The sequence below is a fragment of the Elgaria multicarinata genome, chromosome 5, assembly GCF_023053635.1.
Source record: "Elgaria multicarinata webbii isolate HBS135686 ecotype San Diego chromosome 5, rElgMul1.1.pri, whole genome shotgun sequence".
NCBI lineage: Eukaryota > Metazoa > Chordata > Lepidosauria > Squamata > Anguidae > Elgaria > Elgaria multicarinata.
In genome coordinates, this window is record NC_086175.1 from 109,462,053 (window position 1) to 109,482,510 (window position 20,458).

A 20,458-nucleotide genomic window follows, 5' to 3' on the forward strand; every position below is an offset into this window, starting at 1 on the left:
ACGTACTGCAACAGGAGCCCTTTTAAGGATCCTGAATGAAGATGGCATCTTAATACAACAATTTATTTAAAGGAAGTGTCGCTCCTTGTTGAAACCCCACCACAATTGTTTTCATTAAATTTGCAGAGCAGGTAGTGCTTTGATGAAAACAAACAGTGTTATGGTTCTGTTTTCCTGGTCAACTGGTTTTCTCCAGCCATGGCTGCACTGGCTAGTTAATCGTATCAAAAGATGAGTATATCTTGTTCATGGCATCTGCAGCGCTGAAACCATTTCTCAATGCATGGGTGTGGCCAAGATACATACAAGTTTTGCTCAAGGAAACATGCTGTTTGGTACGTAAAAGGAATCCCTTTCCACAAAGCCAGGGAGTTGCTTGATTATAATTGGCAGACTTTTCAAATTTCTGAGTACAGTTTCAGTTGATTTAATCATGCTGATTACATTATGCAGCTCTAATAATAACCCATGCATTGCATGGGGCTGTATCTCAGGGGTTGAGCACCTGTGTGCACCAGTTGCTGGGGAACATGGGTGGGAGGGTGCTGTTGCACCATGTCCTGCTTTGTTGGCCACTGTGTGAAGAGAGTGCTGGACCAGACAGACCCTTGTTCTGACCCAGCAGGACTCTTCTTACGCTTTGTATGCAGAAGGTCCCAGGTTCAATTCCCAGCGTCTCCAGCTTGTGCGCTACCACTGACTTACAGCACCTTCCTCTCTTCAAGTGTAGGATAGGGCTACTGCACAATTTTGTTTTGTTCACCTGCGTTTTAATCATCATTTTGAATCTATAGTGAGGTAATGCTCCTGTTTTTTGCACTCGTGATGAAACAGAAACAGAGATAGAGAGATGGGGGAAGGGAAGGAGACATACACACATGTACAGAGAGAGAGAGAGAGAAAAAGAAGAAATAGATGAAAAAGTTGAAAAGGGACTGAGCAGATATATGAGACTTAACTAACCTGGAAAAAAAAAGGCACTGGATCTTTCACTGGGGTGGACGGGGGAATAATCTCAAATTGGCAGCTTTTTTGTTAAAAGGAAGGGATGTACCCTTTCAGTGTTTGGTTTTTGTAATAACATTTTCTATGTTTGTGGCTTTTTTTGTAGGCGAGGAAGTAAAAAACCCACAGAAAGCAATTCCAATCGGGATTGTGGCATCGCTTTTGATATGCTTTGTTGCCTATTTCGGCGTGTCGGCTGCGCTCACCCTAATGATGCCTTATTACATGCTAGACAAAAACAGCCCACTGCCGGTTGCTTTTACGCATGTGGGATGGGAAGGCGCAAACTACGCGGTGGCTGTGGGTTCGCTTTGCGCCCTTTCTACAAGGTAAGGAGCTTTGGCTTCCTTTGCATTGGCTCCGTGAGGGTCTGCACCTCACCTGCCCTGTTCTAAAATACGGATGCTTGGCAGGCAAGGAGTGCCTTATGAGTTTGCTTCTCTTTGCTTTGACCAGGTTTCATACTGCCATAAATCAGATGTAGGTTGGGGTGTGGGGTGGGCATAGAGGGTGGCTTTAAAAAATTCTTTCCACATTAAGGGAAGGGCTGTAGCTCAGCGGTAGAGCTCACGCTTTGCAAGGAAGAGGTCCCAGGAGTAATCCTGGCTGTATTGTAGTAGAGCTAGGGGAAAACCCTGTCTAAAACCTTGGAGACCTGTTGCCACTCAGCCTAGATCTGGGATTTAGACCCTCCAGCTTTCTGGGCTCTGTGATCCAGCCCCAGGGCCCTTACACTTCCTCCAGGGGTGGGGCTTGGCCTCTGAGGGGTGTCTGGGTGCTGTGTGAAACCCAAAATGCTGCCAGTATGCAAAAGAGCAGCTGCAGTTCATGGCACTGGCAGAACCACGGTGCATGGTGCCCACATGGCAATACTGGGCACTGTATAAAGCCCGTGACTGTCAGCGCAGGGGAGAACAGCTGCTGTTCCTCCCGTGTGAAAAACTAAAATGCAACACTAAAGCAGAGCAACTGGGTTGGGTGCACTGGTTACAATATATATATATAGATAGATAGATAGATTAAACAGTAGTAATATTATTTTGTTTTTAAAAAATAATTTTCAGTCTAGTATATGATCCCTGTTTAGAAGACACTTTAAACCATGGCTTTAACCCCAGTGGTTAAGCCAGAAAGCCAGGCGGTGTTCAGAAGACACCTAAAACCATGGCTTTTAGCCACGGTGAATAAGGCTTTTTGCCTTAGTCACCATAGTTAAAGCCATGGTTTAAGGTGTCTTCTGAACGGGGCCATTGTGTATAAAACCAATGGGAACAAATACACTATATATATATCGGACCAATAAAAACACAATATTGTATTATAAAAACCTATCGTTCCCTAAAGACGCCAGTGCAACCAACCCAGTTGCTCTGCTTTGTTGTTATATTCCTCAGGGGTTGGGAGAAACTTCCTATTCTGTTTAAGCTTTGTTTGTGAATAACTAAAATGAACATGACCAGGTGGTTGTGGGTATCAACAAATCTACTGGTCATCCAGCCCATGGAGGGCCTGGTGGGGGCTGTCCACCCACCACCACCAGAAAAAGGCTCTGCTTATATTCTGAGATTAAAATATCCAGTTTAGGTGGTTGGCCAAGTACCTTTAGAATGAGAGGGGATACTTGATTTCTGAAGCTGTTTTGTGCAGCCCATTGTGTTTTAAATTCCATCTTTAAATGGGGAGAAAGAGAAGCTTGTAAGTTTTGCAGCTGTAAGATGGCAAAACTCTTCCATTTTCTCTCCCTCAGTGCTGAATAATTTACTCATCCCTGCTTTAGGTGCTGATATTGGAAAGTGTGTTCGTTCTTTAAAGGATCCTTCCTCAACCTGGCACCCTCGAGATCTTTTGAACTACAACTCCCAGGATTCCTGACCATTGTCCGTATTGGTTGGAGCTGATGGGAGTAGAAGTCCGAAACATTTGGAGGGTACCAGGTTGGAGATAGCTGCCCTAAAGAAATGCGTTCCTTAAAGTAAGGTTAAGAATGTATTGTTAGAAGGTTTCAACGCTATTTTTGCCTCATGTATGAAGTTTGGCATGCAAGATGCGTATTTAAGAGCATGCGCTTGTCCCTTTCCAGTCTGCTTGGATCCATGTTTCCAATGCCTCGAGTTATTTATGCCATGGCAGAAGATGGGCTACTATTCAAGTGTTTGGCTCGTGTTAATGAGAGGACAAAGACTCCCGTGATAGCTACAATAGTATCAGGAGCTGTTGCGGGTAAGTCCCTGCGATTCCCTCAGACGGAACTGAATAACTATGAGGTTTTATGTTACCAAAAATGGGGGAACACAGCGATTATTGGTGATAACACAATCATATATTGTTATTACCAATTACTGCGCTTGTGAAATGTCAATGTGCTTCTTTTGCATACAGTCAAGCTTCAATTGAATTAGCACACACTGTACTTTTGGAATTTGATTAACATTCAACCTGCATTTGCACTCTTTATCTCTCTCTCTCTCTCTCTCTCTCTCTCTCTCTCTCTGTGTGTGTGTGTGTGTGTCTGCCAACGGAGGATAAGAAGTATCTGATGAATTAGACTCTAGTGTATTTTATATATAGGCAGGATATAAATTGAATTATTAATAATAAGCATCTGAGGAACCTGAATGCATTTAAAAGGTGGTTAGAATTGCTACTAGTCATGATGGATATATATATTTATACGATCTGAAGAGAAATCAGAGTCTATATTGCCACCTATATCAAAGCCAATATGCCTCTGTATTCCAGATGTTGGGGAACATGAGCAGGAGGGTGCTATTGCAATCATATCCTGCTTCTGGTCTTCCAGTGGGCGTCTTGTTGGTCATTGTGTGAACAGAATACTCGGCTAGATGGGCCTTTGGCCCTAATCCTGCAGGGCTGCTCTTTATATTCTTATGATGAAGTGGACTCTAGTCTATAGAAGATTATGCCATAGAAACGTGCTAGTCTTTAAAATGGCAACCAGAGGCACATATGACTCTGTAACTCCTCTTCATGTTTAATATGCTCACCTCCTCCATGCAATGAAACTCCAGTAAGGTCCTTGATCACAATGGACAAATTATATATGCACATATAGAGCTTTTTTCACCCTAATTTAAAAGATGACTTCTTGGACAAATGGTTCCCGTTTCTGGTATATGTTGACTCGAAAAAGGGGACGTGTGAAAGTGTGTACATGTGTGTGTGTGTGTGTGAGAGAGAGAGAGAGAGAGAGATTATAATATATATATTACACACACAAAAGGAATTTGATCTCTGGTGCCTCTGAAAGGAGAATATGGAAGTGAAAATTGGTAGTTAAGTTTGCAGTTTTAATGTAATGTGGTTAATAACATGTATACTGTACTGTTCTTTTATAATTAAACAATCATCAAATACATTCATAATTAAGTTTTGTGTTTTGTGATTGCTTATAATTTTAGCGTTATTTAATGGAAGTTCATTGTCTAATAGATGTACAAACATCTTGGGCCAGGATTAAAGCAAAATAGCCAGAAACTTGCCTTTCTGTTTATTCACTGCTTCCATTGCCAAAAAGATGAGCCAATTGCTCAGTTTTAAAATCAGTCTCCAGTAGGTTTCTGCAGTGAAACTGTAAGAGAAACCCTGTCAGTGTGGTCATTTATCTCCTGTTTACAGATGCCCTCCTTTTTAAAATCCTGGCCTTGGTCTTCATACTCATTTCTCTTGGGTTTTGCATCTCCCTTCTCCCACAAGAGACGAGTCTTTCGCTAGGGGTGATTGGAGCAGAGATGTGAATAAGGATTGAACTGTCACGGTTAAATGGTCTTGTATATGAAATGAAATATCCTGACACTTCATCTTTGTCTTCTTTCTCCCAAAAGCTGTCATGGCCTTTCTCCTGGACCTAAAGGACCTTGTAGATCTTATGTCCATTGGGACACTCCTGGCTTACTCTTTGGTGGCTGCCTGCGTGTTGGTGCTAAGGTATGGAACAACATCTCTGCATTGCACTACAGGGGGGAAATCTAAAATCCACAGTTGGGCCATACCTTTACTCGAACCAACAAAAAATGTGCAAGCTTTCAAGTTCCCAAGAATTCTTCATCAGGCTGAGTGATACAAAAAGCAGGGGATTGGGGAAGAAAGAAAGTCCCAAAATTTGGCCAGGTGTTATGGCCATGAGATCTACCATTTAGATAAATCCAGTCTAAAAACGGAGATTTTCAGTCTGAATGAATTTGTCAGTGGTAAGTGTTGCAGGTTTTATTTATTCATTTATTTATTTACATTTATGTATCGCCCCACAGCCGAAGCTCTCTATAAAATATCTGATTATACCTAGCAGGGCATTTTGGGAAAGAGAAGCAATGGCTGATCTCCATTTCTGAAAATAGCATTTGAGTTATCCAGATGTTCTCAGCTCTTTATTTTAAAATGTGTCCTGAACTCTTGCCCCACCGCAGCAGATGAGAAATCTTTCAAATGCCTTTGAGAGGCTGGTAGCAGCTCAGCATCCAAATAAAGGGAAATGCTCATCGAGAGGGAAAAACTGTTTCAAGAGCAGGTTTCACTTACATGCACTCTTCTGCCTCTGCAACCGTACAATCTTGGGTGCAAATAGCTTGGGAATCTTTCTGCCCAGCTGCCTTTGGCATATCCCCTTCAGCATAACAACTGGGGCACAGCTGTTTGGACAAGCATCCTTATCTTTATTTGCTTTGGCATGCTGCTTCACATAACATCTGCCATGCGATGGTTGTAGTCACAAGGCTGCACAGCCACTTCTCACCGCTGTATGGTGTGTGTGTGTGTGTTTTATTGAGGGCTAGCAAAGTTGGCAGATTTATTTGCGAGGTCAGAGGAGCTATCGTTCAAAGTCTGTATCAGGCAGGTCCTTATATTTTATATAGGAGTTAAGATTAGAAAGGGAAAGGAGCAAGAGTAGAGAACTCACCTCTGGAAATATCACCAAGGCAATTAATCTCTTGTCTTGTTTTAGAAGAAGCCACTTTTGCATTTTTAGCATTCTGTTGATAGATACTGAGATTCCTGGTGTTGCAATATTGGCAGGGTTCTCTGTATTCCTCATGTGAGGGATTTCGTTGATCCCATGGTATTTGGTTTTACTTTGACAAAGTATATCCTGCTTTTTGATTATCAATGATAACTCAAAGCAGCTTACAAAATTTGAAACAAACAGACCCACAACAGACACATCACAAACATAATACAAATTCTTAATAAACACAAATCACACAACAGCAACAAGATAGTAGATTATCATCATCATCATCATCATCATCATCTGTAAAAAAAAGAAGCTCTTCTCAGCAGGAACAAAACCATAGCTGGTGTTAATATACACTGTTGTGTGCTGCTACAGTGCAGAACACCAGCAGTTAAAATAACAAAGAATCCATCTAGATCTTAACAATATTTTACCCAGTAACTTAACATAATCCATTTCCTTTTCTCTTAGATACCAGCCCAAGCAGCCTAACCTGGCATATCAGATGGCTAGTACAACTGATGAGCTGGATAACAATGAATCTGTGAGCACCAGTGACTCCCAGACTGGGTTTCTACCTGCGGAAGAGGACAAGTGCTCCCTAAAAGACATTATCTTCCCCTCAAATACTGATCCGTCCAAACGTTCTGGGCTTGTAGTGAATGTCAGTTCCTGCATCATAGGTAAGAGTTGCAGCCTGGCCAACTCATTCTGGTGAGCTGGGAGTTACGCTGGTCTTTCAAATAAGCTTTTCTAGTACTTTTGATAACAGCTCTGTGTCAGTGTGTGTTATTCATTCTTGTATCCTGGTTATCTCAAGGCAGATAATATTTATCTTGTATGTGGCTGTTTAGCATTTTACGAGATTCTGGGGGCCCTAAAGCCCCACTCCCATAAAACCTAGGATTGCAGTTTGTTGTTTAATATTGGGAACAACCACCTTTTGGATCTCTTGCTAAGTACTCATTCTCCATAGGATTTTCTGTTGGTGCTTTCTCAGATGTTGCTGGTCTGCAACCCCCATCGTTCTATGCTGGCTAGGGCTGATGGAGGTTGCAATACCACAAGTCTCCCACCCCTGGCTTAAGAGCTCCCTTACACTGTGGCCCAACATAACTCTAGTTGCACCCAGCTTGTGTGGTGCAACAACTAGTAGCCCCTGATGGAGATGCACAACCCAATCTGCTTGAATCCAGTAAGTTCAATGGGGCGTTGAAAAGCATCACAATATGGATGTGAATGAGCATCCAGATACAAACTGGCATCCACATCCGTGGTGCATATGGAAGTTTGTGAATCTCCCTTGCTGGATGGGGTCATATCCTTTTACTGGTGAAAGGTGCTGAGTCGAAGTTGGTTTAACTAAGAACCAATTTGCAATATCCATAAGTGAAACATACAGCAACTGAAGTATATATGCCCCAGAACTTGCATTTGCACAGATTCAGAGTGCAGAAGAGTGTGCTAAAATTGGAAGCAAAACAGGGTTGCACGGAGACAGAAATCCTGTATTAACTCAGTGTCTGCAATTATGGTTGCAGCATATTCATGACCCTCATCTGTCAGTCCTTCTTCCTTTTACTCCCCCCCCTCCTTTGGCTTGGCACAGGATGTAACTGCCTAGTAACACAAAAACCTATTCTCCATTACATTCGGTGGGGGATATTTTATTTTTAGGTTTTATTTTTTTAATTTGCACAATGGTGCATATAGGTGTGTGCCAGGTCTTTTCCCTCCATTTATAGACTTCCATGCATAGAAGGCCTGCAGCTGAATCTGCAGAAACCCCTGTCATGGATCAGCTTCAAAGAGTCTTGGATTTATTAATAATGGATAAGTTAACCCAGCAAGTGAGCACTTAGCAGCAGAGCTGGAAACCTGATTTTTTCATAGAATGCTGGACTAGATGGACCTTGGTCTGATAAAGCATGGCTCTTCTTGTGTTCTTATAGAATACTGTAGCCAGTGCTCACATATTTTGAAACTTGGACAGTGAACTGGGACAAGCCAAATAAGTACAAAGATCTATGTTTGTGTACTGACTGCCTCAAAATATATTGCTTTCTGTGTTTATGTTCATTTAGCCTTCCCCAAACTGGAAGGGTTGGTCCAAGCTTAGTCATGCTCAGAGTAGATCTGTCTTCTCCATACTGTGGCTGAGGATGATGGGAGTTGCACTCCTGGTGCATCTGGAGGGCACCAGGTTGGGGAAAGGGTAGATTAGATGAAAGTAGCAAAACAACCCTGCTTCTTTGTAAAGCACTAAACTCTAAAAGCGTTTCACAATCTTTTATAATAGTAATCCTTCAAAAGACAGGATTGTTTTTTCACCATCCTCTCCTGTGCTGCAAACTGCTCCAGAGGAACCTCCTCCCTTGAAATCCCGCGGAACAGATTGCAGGGGGCTGCAGAGGAGAGGGGAAAATCTGATCTACCAGTGGTTCCCTCCCACTGGAAGAATGACACTCTTGGATGCAACGTAGGGTGACCATTTGGAAAGGTGTGCAGGGCTTCTGTATCTTCAAAGTTTAAAGCTGCAGGAGCTCTGCCCTCTTGACCAGTTACAAAAGAGGCCAGGGTTCCTGCTGCTTTAACTGTTGAAATGAAGAGTGAATTTTGCCAGGTGCTGCAGGCATACAAATGACACCTGCTGAAATTCCCTTTTCAATACAGCTGTTAAAGACACAGGAGCCCTGTCCTCCTTTTCCATATAGTCACCCTAAACAACCTCCTATAACATTTGAGGTTCCGAGGCTTGGCTATCCAGGAACGTAAGAGGAGCCCTGTTGGGTCACCTCATCTTTTCCCAGTGGACTGTTTCCATCTGTGGTGAGCCAAATGCTTTTGGCATGCTCACATCAGGTTGTTAATGCAACATTGCCCTGCTCCTCCTGCCCTTTTCCACCCCATCTAACTGGTTTAGGAATATTGTCCCTGGTATAGGAAAGGAATATTTCCTCGTAACACTGGTGGTTCCATGGTGTTGCCAGATGAGTTTCCAGTTGAACCGAGGACTGGAGCGTGTTCAGAGGAGGGCAACCAGGATGATCAGGGGTCTGGAAACAAAGCCCTATGAAGAGAGACTCAAACAACTGGGCATGTTTAGCCTGGAGAAGAGAAGATTGAGGGGAGACATGATAGCACTCTTCAAATACTTAAAAAGTTGTCACACAGAGGAGGGCCAGGATCTCTTCTCGATCCTCTCAGAGTGCAGGACACTGAATAACGGGCTCAAGTTACAGGAAGTCAGATTCTGGCCGGACATCAGGAAAATCTTCCTGGCTGTTAGAGCAGTACGACAATGGAACCAGTTACCTAGGGAGGTTGTGGGCTCTCCCACACTAGAGGCCTTCAAGAGGCAGCTGGACAAGCATCTGTCAAGTATGCTGAAGGGTGGATTCCTGCATTGAGCAGGGGGTTGGACTCAATGGCCTTTTAGGCCCCTTCCAACTCTGCTGTTCTATGATTCTATGATGCTGAGTTGAAAGAGCTCACAGTTGGGGGTGCTTTGATACAGTTGCTTTTAAAACTAACGTGGAGATCACATGAGAGCAAGTGATGCGAAGACCTTCACTTGCTGAATTTCTGCCTATTCTATGCAGCTGCCAAGGAGCCCATTTGGTGGCTGCAGCATGGGAAAACCTGGCAATCCTAACAGATGGGCTTTCTACTCTGTAGTTTCCATGAGCCGTTGGCAAAACAGCTGATTGCTGTTATCACTACAAAAAAATGGGCCTTGGAAGGTACAGAATCCTAAGTGATACAGCTGCGTGTGCCACAGGTTTTTGCTGACTTGGCTTTAAAATGACAACAGCTTTTCTTGTTTGCGTATGTTTCTCCCCCATCATATCAGCACAACAAACATTTTATGTATCTTGTTCTCAGGTTTTCTTATCGTCGCCTTTTGTAGTTTGACTGTCCTTGGCAAAGAAGGTCTGATGAATGGGTCCACGTGGGTTATTACCCTGCTGGTTGTAGTCGGCTTGCTGTGCTTCCTTTGCACGGTGGTTATTTGGAGACAACCTGAGAGCAACACCAAGCTCTCGTTTAAGGCAAGTGATTGACAGGGGAGAGGTTTGGGGCAGGGCGTCTTAGGTGTGGCAGAGGAAGCACTCTTGAGTCTTTGCTGGCTCCATGCATGGAAGGAGAGGTTAATCGGGGGTGACCAGCTAGAAAAGAGGGCAAGGCTCCTGCAGCTTTAATTGTTGTGACAAAGAGGGAATTTCACCAGGTGTTGCAGGCATACAAATGACACCTGCTGAAATCCCCTTTCCTGTACAACTGTTAAAGATACTGAAGCCCTGTCCTCCTTTTCCATATGGTCATCCTAGATAATGATCTCTTATAATACCTGTGGATAAGAGGAGGCATAATGCCATTCAGCTTTTAAATACCATCTCAGGTCCCACTCTATTAAATGGGGCTCATGTTTGTACGGAAAATCTTGAGCATTACAGGCTGCGCAGATTTTGTGATGGGAAAGAGCCCAATGAGTTCCTATCTTTGCTAAGTGTGGAGTTTGTAGAAGCCTCAAATGGGTTGTTTGAGCCTTGTTATGTAACTCAAGGAAGGAAGAGATGAGGCAAGACAGAACATCAACAATAACCCTAGTAAGGGCTTAACTCAGTGCAGGTTTTACAGGAAGGAAGGTGACAAAGTATACACATCCACATAACGTATATATAACACAATATACATCCAAATGTATCGATCCACATTGCAGAGGTGCTTACATTTCCAGAGGAATCTCTCAGATGAAGTTTGCCCTGTTGGAAGTTGCTAACGAATGTTTTTACACAACCAGTTTGAGCTAATACTGACAAGTGCGTCGGGCAGTATCCAATACTGCTGCTGCTCTTCCACTCACTGTGTGGTGCCACTGGGACCCACCTCTAGTGTAATGGTGAGATAGTGCTGCCTAAAGTGAGCCCAAAGATTAGTGTAAACATTTGTTCCTTGATCGGGATAGGTCAACGGAGCTCTCTTCTGCAAGCTCCGTTGACCTGCCCTATTCTATAAACTAATGTTTCTGCTCGTTTCTGGTTTCTTTAAGGATTTCTAGCTCCCCATTTTGCTAATGGTGGACCCCACTCTCTTACAAGATATTGCCCATATTGCAAGATATTGCCCATAATATCTCCACGTGTCCTTCCGTTGGTAACGTAATGTGAAAAGACTGCTATCACAAACAGAATCAATCGCCATTGATACTTGCGTGATCACACGAGAACACAGTGGTGCAAATGACCTCTATGCTTGGTGCCGCTGAATACGATCCAGAGGGACAACTTCTCCTTCGCTTTTTCAGGTCCCCTTTCTTCCGGTCCTTCCAGTCCTGAGCATCTTTGTGAACGTTTATCTCATGATGCAGCTGGATGGTGGCACCTGGATACGGTTTGCCATCTGGATGTTTATAGGTGAGCTAGCAATTGGGTTTTTGACCATGTGAAATGATGGGACTGTTATTTATTCTAAATATATTGACGGTGAGGGGTGGGAGGAGCTCTGAATAGTACTATCACGAGATATTTTTGCTGCCTGAAAACATTCAGATGCCAGTTCCTGCCTTCATCTATTGCCACCCCCCTACCCCCGCCCTCAAAATCATGGTGATGCCTGAAGCCGGTTTTATCCTACTGTCGTTGGTTCTGAACTATATGTAGCAACCTTCCTCAACCTGCTGCCTTCCAAATGTGTTGGACTGCACCTCTCATAATTCCCAGCCAGCATGGCCATTGGGTCAATGAGTACTCCAAAGTCCCCATCAATCCCAGGCAGACCATGGGTGTTCCCTATTAATGTCGCCTGTTTTACTCTGTACAGCACCATGTACATTGATGGTGCTGTATAAATAAATAAATAATAATAATAATAATAATAATAATAATAATAATAATAATAATAATTGTCTGGCTTGGTACATTTTTTTTCTGTATTAGCAGCAGCTACTAATTCTTCTTCTTGTAGTTGGGTATGGGCTGAGTGCTGTCACATGACTTCATGCTCTCTTTCTTCCTTCCTTCCATTAGGTTTGTTCATTTATTTTGCCTACGGCATGTGGCACAGCGTAGAGGCATCTTATTCGGCACCGACAGATGCAGAAAGAAGTATGGACAACAATGTGGACAGTTGTAAATGATGGACAGCCTTGTTAGGCTAAAGGACAGCTGAGCTTCTACTGCAGAGAAGGACATTTTTTCTCTCTGGGACCCCTGAAGTGTTTATTCCGTGGAACATCAGGTGGATGCCCCTTGCAGCTTGCTTTTACCTTGGTGGTGCAGCTATAGGGGACCACAAGGAACAAGCCAAGCTTCTGGTGCCCACTCAACAATACTGTTCCCTGATGCTGGAAGCCCTCTTCTCCCTGCTCCCTCTTATCATAAGTATCTGGAAAGAAAACGGCTTCTCTGCATGCCAGTTCACTTCCAATGCTGCTATGAGACCAAGCCTTTCAGAAGGCCTGCAAATTAGCTCCCTGGGTACTGTACTTGGATTTTAATGGAGAAAACGTTGCATTGTCTATCTGCAAGTTCGCCCATATTGCACCACCAAAATTGTAGGCCTTGCCTACAATACAAAACAAAAAGCCATTCTGGGTGGTATTAAAAATTACCAGGATTTGTTTTAAGAAAAGAACTGGGCGGCATTATTTAATCATTGTGTTTGGTGTATTTTGTGCAGGTAATGCCGGTGCTTTGAAATGCAAATATTGCAGTGGTCTTCTATAGAGTGAAGTGGCTTGCAGGCTAAATTCTTGCTCCTGTTTAGGCAAATAGCAGATCCTGTTGCTTATGAGAGAAGCTTCTGGCTTAATTTATAACACTGTGTAAGAAAGAAAAAAAAAGGTTCCTAATTCATCTCCTATCAGGTCAAATCTGCAAAGTTGAGAGCAGTTGGGTTTGACTGCATGCTTTGGGGTGTTGATTACATCCCAGATAGGGTAATACTGGTCAAAGTAAGTTGTAGTCAAATACTGGTCAAAGAAAGCAGTTGTAGTCAAACATCCAGTGAATTCCTTGTAAGGATGTCAACCCAGATCTGCTGGGTCTAACTCCCAACGCTGTCTATTATAATTACGTTTTTAAGTAATTTATATAAAGTTCGTGATTTGCAGGATAGGAGGGTTGTACCAAGCTCAGCTTTTGTAATCCAGTCCTAGGCGGCAATCCTATACACACTTACCTGGGAGTACATCCATTTATTTCAACAGGACTCACTTCTGAGGAGACAGGCATAGGATTGCACTATTAATTTGTGTCCATCTGGAAGATTTGGGTGAAGTGCATGGTCTGTGAAGTAAATATGTTGCGACTTCTTGCCTATCTTGCGAGGAGTGACTCTCCTTGGGTAAGTGTAGCAGATGTGCAAACACTAGAAGCAATACTGGAGAACATCTACAGCCAGGCGTGAGTGTGTGACAATGCACGGGTTTAGCAGTTTTCCACTGCCAGTCCAGTGCTGTTCTCATCTGGGAAATGCTTGAGAGTCAGGCTTAGCCATGCTGAACTCCAGTTCGAATTTTGTGCTGTTTGTAGACACTCTGGGTTCATGCACGTGTTCGAACGGAAGCGATGTGTCCTAATAAATTACAGAGGTTGACAAAGTAGCTGCTTGCAATTCTGAAGCCATCTGTTAGCCTTCCTGCTCAGTGTGGGTGGGAATCATAGATTTTATGTGTATCTATGCATAGACAGAGGCCCGCCTCTTTGTAAAAATGTGCATTAACAAAGGAAAAATATCGAATTCATGCAAATACTTGCTGTAAAAACAAAACTTCTGATAAATATTGTAGCTTTTTATTCCTATTTTTCCCCTCTTGCATTGTCAGTCTCTTTGGAGACTTGGATTTTTTAATTATTATTATTATTATTAATATTTTTTATTATTATTATTATTTTTATTTGGTATTTATGTCTAGCCGCTTTACATATTGCATCTGAGGCAAACTGCGTGGGAAATAGTGACACTTGGAAGAAAGGGAAATCTTTTATTTTGTAGAAGGGTGATCCTTTCTCTATGTGAGGGAATATAGCGGGGAAGAACGTTTCTTTGTGGCAACCCCAAGCAATGTTGAGGAAGGGCTGATCGCTCAGTGGTGGGCCATGTGCTTTTGGGTGCAGAAAACCAGCCCAGTTTCAATCTTCAGCATCTCCAGCCAGGTAGGGCGGGGAAAGACCACCGCTTCAAATCCAGGAGAGCTCTATTGAGCAAGACGGACCAATGGTCTCACTTGCTATGTGGCAGCTCCCCACTTTCTTACCTTTATCAGGTGCTTTCCATGCTAGATTAGAGCCCCTCTCTCAGCCACCTTGCGATAACAGCAGCATGAGTAATCAGTGAAAAGGCACTGAGAACAGTGAGTTGGTCAATACACCAAAGCCTAACTTCTTTTGAGCCACAATAAAGCCCATCGTCAGAGGAACACAGTGGCCGAGTCAAAGTGTCATATGGTCAAAGTGTCGTGGTCGATTTCTCTGATAGGAAAGGGTTGTTCTAGCTGTGTTTATGGATCAGTCGGTTCTTCCCTGTGCCGTTTTATGAATCCTTCTACCGCACCTCATTTCAGAGTGCCCGTTGGACACACAGGGTCCCATTTTACAGACTCCACGGCTGAGTTGGATTTAGAGGAATAGAAGAGGCTGGCTCTGGTGCTATAAAATATAAAAGGAGGTTTCCTTTATTTTCCTTATCCAAAATGAAAAAAATCCAAAAACTTTCAACTAAATTTGTACAAATGCTCAACGTTTCGGATCTGGAGATCCTTCGTCAGGAGCTGTACAACAGAATGAATTCCTCTTTGGAGGAGCAGTTATCAATTTAAAACCTTCTAGGTATTGTTTAAGGACTGTAGTCGTATTTGTTTTGCCTCCGTTGGCAAATAGTTGACCGTCACAGAACTTCTAGCACCAGAGCCAGCCTCTTCTTTTCCTCATAGCCTTTTTGCTGTGCTTTTTCCCTCTTCTTCCACATCTGAGTTGGAGTTAGAGCCAACATCTCCCCTATCTGTTGGGCCATACCTATGCTGAGGTATGTTGTTTCACACATTGTTTCACACGTGAACAAATTACTACACTGAATCACGTCCATAGAAGCTTGCATGATTCCTTCATGTAGAATTCCCTGTCACCCACACTCCTATAACTGCTTGGATTTGTTATTAGAATGTGTCCTAATACAGAGCTGTCACTGAGAATAGCTCAAACGACTGCTTGTACAACATGTACTGTCTTAACAGGAAAAGGTTTGAGACTGTGGGTTACTGAGCTGCTGTTCTGTCGGCTGGATTTTTTAATTTTCCAATTCAAATAAAGGAAGCAATCAATACCTCTAAAGGCCTACACTACCTTTGGAAGTGTCTCTTTCCTTACGAAGGTCCATTCCGATTAAGCAAGTTAAGCCTCATCCCTCATGGGCAGGTGGCGAAATTGAAAATGGCCTGAGGCAGATAATTGGTCCCCAACTCTGTGGCTCCATTCCTAAAAGAGAATGGCTCAGGTCCACACCCAGAGAACGATTCTATTCAAGCAACGATTTAAGAGTAAACTCTTCTGAATCAGTTCTGTTATAGCTGTGACATTCATTATGGTTTCTTATTTTAGAACTGATTCTATGTCTTTTTTTTCTACTAGGCGGGAAAAACAGTGTCAAAATCGTACAAATAGAGCATAATGTTTGGCATACAATTTGCTCTCTAAGAAGCTGCTATTTGTCTTCAAATGTGGGATTCATGCAAGTTTTGCCATGGAAATAACTCTTAGTGTAGGAGTTTTGTCATGTGTGAAGTAGCCCTGAAAATAGCTGTTCACTTGCGTCTTAGTGTGGATGGTCAGACTCTAATAGAAACAGTCTTCTAGGGTTAGCACCTGTTTCAGTGCAAGTGCAGGGCTATCTTCTGAACCTGCCTTCTGCAACCTAGCGCCCTCCCAATCATCCCCAGCCAACTCACCCAATGCCCATGCTAGCTGTGGATGATGGGAGTTGTAGTCCAACACATATGGTGGGTGCCAGGTTGTTGAAGGTTGTTTTAAGCAACGCTGCTACTTAAGTCAGATATGCAGGACTTGCCTAGACACTGGTGCTCACAGAAGATGAACCTATTTCCCTCTGCCCCTACAAGTGTCCTGAAAAGCTGAGAGGAGATGTAGTTTCTAGGAAGGACTCTCAGGGAGAAGAATTTTACCCAGTCCTGTTGTTGGATTTTATTTTATTTTTTACTGGTACCAACAGTTGCTGTCCAAAGGGTGTCATGTCTAGCTCTGCTCTCCCTGGGTTGGAAGAAGGTGTTTCAGGTGATCAATCAGAATCAGACTCTGAAGTAGAGGAGTCGGTGCCAGAAACAGGCCAGCCTGTACAAAGCTGTCACGGGCTCTTCACCAGCTGGGAGTGAACCCTCTCCAGAGCTTATCTCCTCAAGGGCAAACAATACACAGTCAGTGGGAGGCCAACATTCTTCTGAAGGAGAGAGCACAGACGGGTTAGCGGATCCTAGAGCACGCCGCAGACTAAAACGGGCGGAACTAAAGGAAGGCGAGAGAAGGTTGGCGCTGCTGGGGTCCCGTCAGAAGCTGCCTCAGAACTAGTCTCTGAAGTTAGCGCATCTTGGGAAAGGGCTTTCCATTCTTCTTGAAAGGACAATGGTCTCGCTTAGTTTGCATAGTTTTGCCTGGGGGAAAGTTCCTAGAGATTAGACTCCCTTCAGGTGGGAAGAGATATTATTGCTTGAATAAAGCTTTGTGGATTACTTAGCAGGCCTCGTTAGACAGAGGGATTGCTACCTCTCTGTGCTGTAGTTACTTGTAGTGTTGCAGCTGGCAATCCCCTTGCATTGGTGGAAATCAGGAGGTAGAGTGCAAACCCTATTCCCCCCTCCCTCGTAGTGAAACCCTGCAGGAAAGATCAGGCAGCCTCTCTGCCCCCACCTGTGAAACCTAAATGTACAAATATACAAGGCTTCGAGTTTATTGGTGAAAACCTGCAAGTTGCTGCTGTAAGTTTGCTATTGTGAGGAATAGGCTGACATTTCTTGGAATATGTATTTGTAAATAAGTGGGTAACTATTATTAAGATGTTTTAATAAGATTGTTTTGGATAGCTGCTGGGACACTTTGCTGTATATAAAGCTGTCTTCTGAAGTGTTGCCTTCTTTGTAATGCTCAAGACAAAAGAGAGAGAGATAAAGACAGAACAAGTCTCTTGCTCCGTAACAGAGGGGCCTTTCAGAAGCAGCCACCTCTTCCTTCAGGAATTGGTGTAGTTTTCATTATTTTTATTTTTCTGCTTGTATAAATGCTCACTGAAGTGCACAAGTCCAGTACAGAAAGTAAGTGTGTATGTGTGCTTGTGTGTGTGTGTGCGTGTGTGTATGAATCCTATGTGCTGCATGTAACACCCTTTTGCATTTGTGGTTCTTTATCCAGCAAGGGGGAACAAGGCACAGGAAGGCTTTTAATTTCTGTTTGATCGTCCCAGGAGTGCATTTTACTAATTAACCTGAATGTGTAACTTTGGCTGCGCTCCTAAGTGAATTCTGGATATAGCGAAGTGTGTGTATACATGTATGTAAGCTTTCTGAGTGTGACAAGCCGAGTGCATGTACATGAGTTTCTGTTGAAGCCAATGGTATTTATGTACATATCCTTTGTACACATGTGAAGCTATGGCATTTTGAAATAAGGTGTAATCTATTACATTAAATGGGAGTTTACCATTTTCTTCAGTGGCAGTTGGATTACACCTTAGGTTTGGTCCAAAAGCTTACCTTTTTAATTTGCAAATTTTGGTAGGATTTAGTTCTGTCCTTTATGCTTAGTTGATCCCCATCCATTTTTTTTAAAAAAAATTGACAAAAGCATTATTTTCACTGACATTCGGCTAGCAATTACCTCGTTCTAGTCCACACCATAAACAAATTTCCGATTGTCTGTCATTATTTCTGTTATCCCCTGGCCCCATTAATGTTCAAGCACTGCAAGAGATCTTGCCGAAAAACTTTGGATCCAAAATATTATGGTCAAAAATCAATGTAAGAACCTTGTTCTTTTTCATGCACTGTTGTAAACTCTGCTGGAGAGAATTTTTGTTTGCCACTAAAAGACTCTGTTGGCATCTCCTCTCCAAAGTTCCCTGGTAACTGAATGTCTGTCACATCCTTCAACATCAGAGTAGCTTTATTTCCTGGATACACTTTTGGCATCATTGCATTGCTAAGTTTACAGGTAAATTTCATGCAGCTTTAATTTTATCCTGAGAGCCAGTGTGGGGTAGTGGCTAAGGTGTTGGACTGGGAGTCAGGAGATCCTGGGTTCTAGTCCCCACACGGCCATGGAAACGGAATGGGTGTCTTTGGGTCAGTCACAGACTCTCAGCCCAACCTACTTCACAGGGTTGTTGTGAGGATAAAATGGAGAGGAGGAGGATTATGTACGCCACCTTGAGTTCCTTGGAGGAAAAAAGGTGGGATATAAAATAAATAAATAAATAAATAAATGTGTATACATCGCTATGTGCTGAAAATAACCATTGATTCCTTTAACATGTTCAATATACTGGAGGATGTACTGGCTACATCTCCATTAGAGAATCCTTGGCTGCTACTTCAGTCCATGGCAGTTTGAGAATGGATGATTGTGTAGGGTGACCATATGGAGAGGAGGACAGGACTCCTGTAGCAGCCCCTGGGGAAATTCCCTATTCACCACCACAGTCAAAGCTGCAGGAGCCCCTTCTTCTTTTGTATCTGGTCATCCAACACGGGATGTGTCAATGGAGTCCTGCTTCCACAGCTGCCTGCCTCCTGGCTGGATAAGGACAGGAGTGCTTATAGATTGATGCCACATAACTCCCAACACATCTAATGGGTGAATGCAGTCTGTGAGCTCTCTTGCTCCTTTCTGGTTTTATTACATGGTTGGTCTAGTGACAGGGTAACAAAATGAAATATTTCTATTAAGGCTGTACAAAAGGAGATCCCAAACTGCTAGGGATTTCGTGCTGCATTAACCAAAACTCGAAAGAACTGTTGTCCCTTTGCGTATGAACTGCTTTGCAAGATTTCATGCATGTGGCTTTGACTATTGTAGAGTTAAATGTGGATGTTGTGTAGGGTTTCCCTAGGAGGAAAGGGAATGTTGTGCTGTTCTATTATCTCATCTTCATTGTAATTAGGGTAATGAGACAATTAGGGAAATTTTAGTTGATTAATCATCTGCCTTTTGAGCAATTAAGGCTGCGATCCTAAATACACTTTCTAGGGAGTGAGCCCTATTGAAGACAGTGGGGCCTTCTGTGTAAACATGCGTAGGTTTGCGCTGTAAATTTAAATGCATTTGCACACTACTGAAACTTGAATTTGGGTGCCTTTTTGAGATATTGAAAGAAGTGTGAGAACACACAGTTGAATAAAATCTCCCTCACTTATTAAATCGAAAAACCTGTCTCTAACACTTCCTTTCCATCTCTTATTGCATGACATGCCAGATCCAGAATGGCCTAAAACAATTAACTTGTCTGCCCTTAACTGTCAAATTCCATCAATTAAAATTGCATGTGCGCCCATGCACAGATTAATAAAACAAGAGCTTTTATGTGGCCCTAATTGTAATGAAATTTTCTTGACAAGGGTGGAACGATGACGTTGCAATCCTACACATACTTACCTGGAAGTAGGTCCCATTGAACACAATAAGACTTACTTCTGAGTCGATACACATAGGATTGCACTATGTGTAATTGTGTGTGTGTTTTTAATCAGGTGGCAGTTCGTGCATCATGTGTTCAGTGGGATAAATCTGGAAGAACTAGAGGCTTTCAATCCAGCCTGCCTTGATGCACTTGCAGTAATGCTTTAACATCTTGATTTTGTGACATTGCATTGGTGAGGGGAGATTGATGCTGCAATGCCACCCCGGTTAGAATTTATTTGCTCATGCATCAAGAGTGAGGATGTGGTGTAGGCACATATTGCCGCTTACCCCACTTCCAATGGGACTTTTGTACTATCCTTTAGCTATTTGTTGAAATTCCCTTTGTCTTTAATGAATGCATCTCCTGTCTTTTCCTTTGCAACAATGGCCAGGCATTATTCCATAGATCCAACATATGTACATCCTATCATACTCAATTTCCTATGCTATTTCTTGGAATGTTGTACTTTTAAAGCAAAGGCAAAAATGTTACGGGAACAATTCCTTTTTGTTCTGGTTTTTTTTTTTTTTTAACTCCAAACCTGTATTTCCTCAGGATTTATTTTCTCCTTGCTATTAATCAACCAAGAGTCTTCTGTTATCTTAGAAATTTATTCTAAGTCTTTAAGGTATAAGCTTCCTTTGACACTGCCCACTTCTTGTCTCAAGAAAAAAGCCTATGCCAAAGTGATGAAATGGTGCGGGATCCCCTTACCCGAATCAAAAGCAGTAATGTCTGTTTTATTCCCCAAAGGATGCAAGGGTTGTAATGTATGTGCTTGATAAAGCGGAACGTTTCCTG

The 20,458-nt window shown here is 42.8% G+C and overlaps 1 protein-coding gene across 3 annotated transcripts in view; it reads left to right on the top strand.

Annotated features, from left to right (window-relative positions):
- SLC7A1 (solute carrier family 7 member 1) overlaps window positions 1-17,138 on the top strand; it is a 55,897-nt gene extending 38,759 nt beyond the window's left edge. For all 3 annotated transcript variants that reach the window (XM_063126997.1, XM_063126998.1, XM_063126996.1), the window contains 7 exons: window positions 1,112-1,334; window positions 3,086-3,225; window positions 4,848-4,950; window positions 6,446-6,657; window positions 9,860-10,026; window positions 11,283-11,391; window positions 12,004-17,138. In XM_063126997.1, coding sequence (XP_062983067.1) covers window positions 1,112-1,334; window positions 3,086-3,225; window positions 4,848-4,950; window positions 6,446-6,657; window positions 9,860-10,026; window positions 11,283-11,391; window positions 12,004-12,113 — 1,064 coding nt within the window. In that variant the 3' untranslated portion in view covers window positions 12,114-17,138. The remainder of the gene's footprint in view (window positions 1-1,111; window positions 1,335-3,085; window positions 3,226-4,847; window positions 4,951-6,445; window positions 6,658-9,859; window positions 10,027-11,282; window positions 11,392-12,003) is intronic.
- The last annotated feature ends 3,320 nt before the right edge of the window (window positions 17,139-20,458 follow it).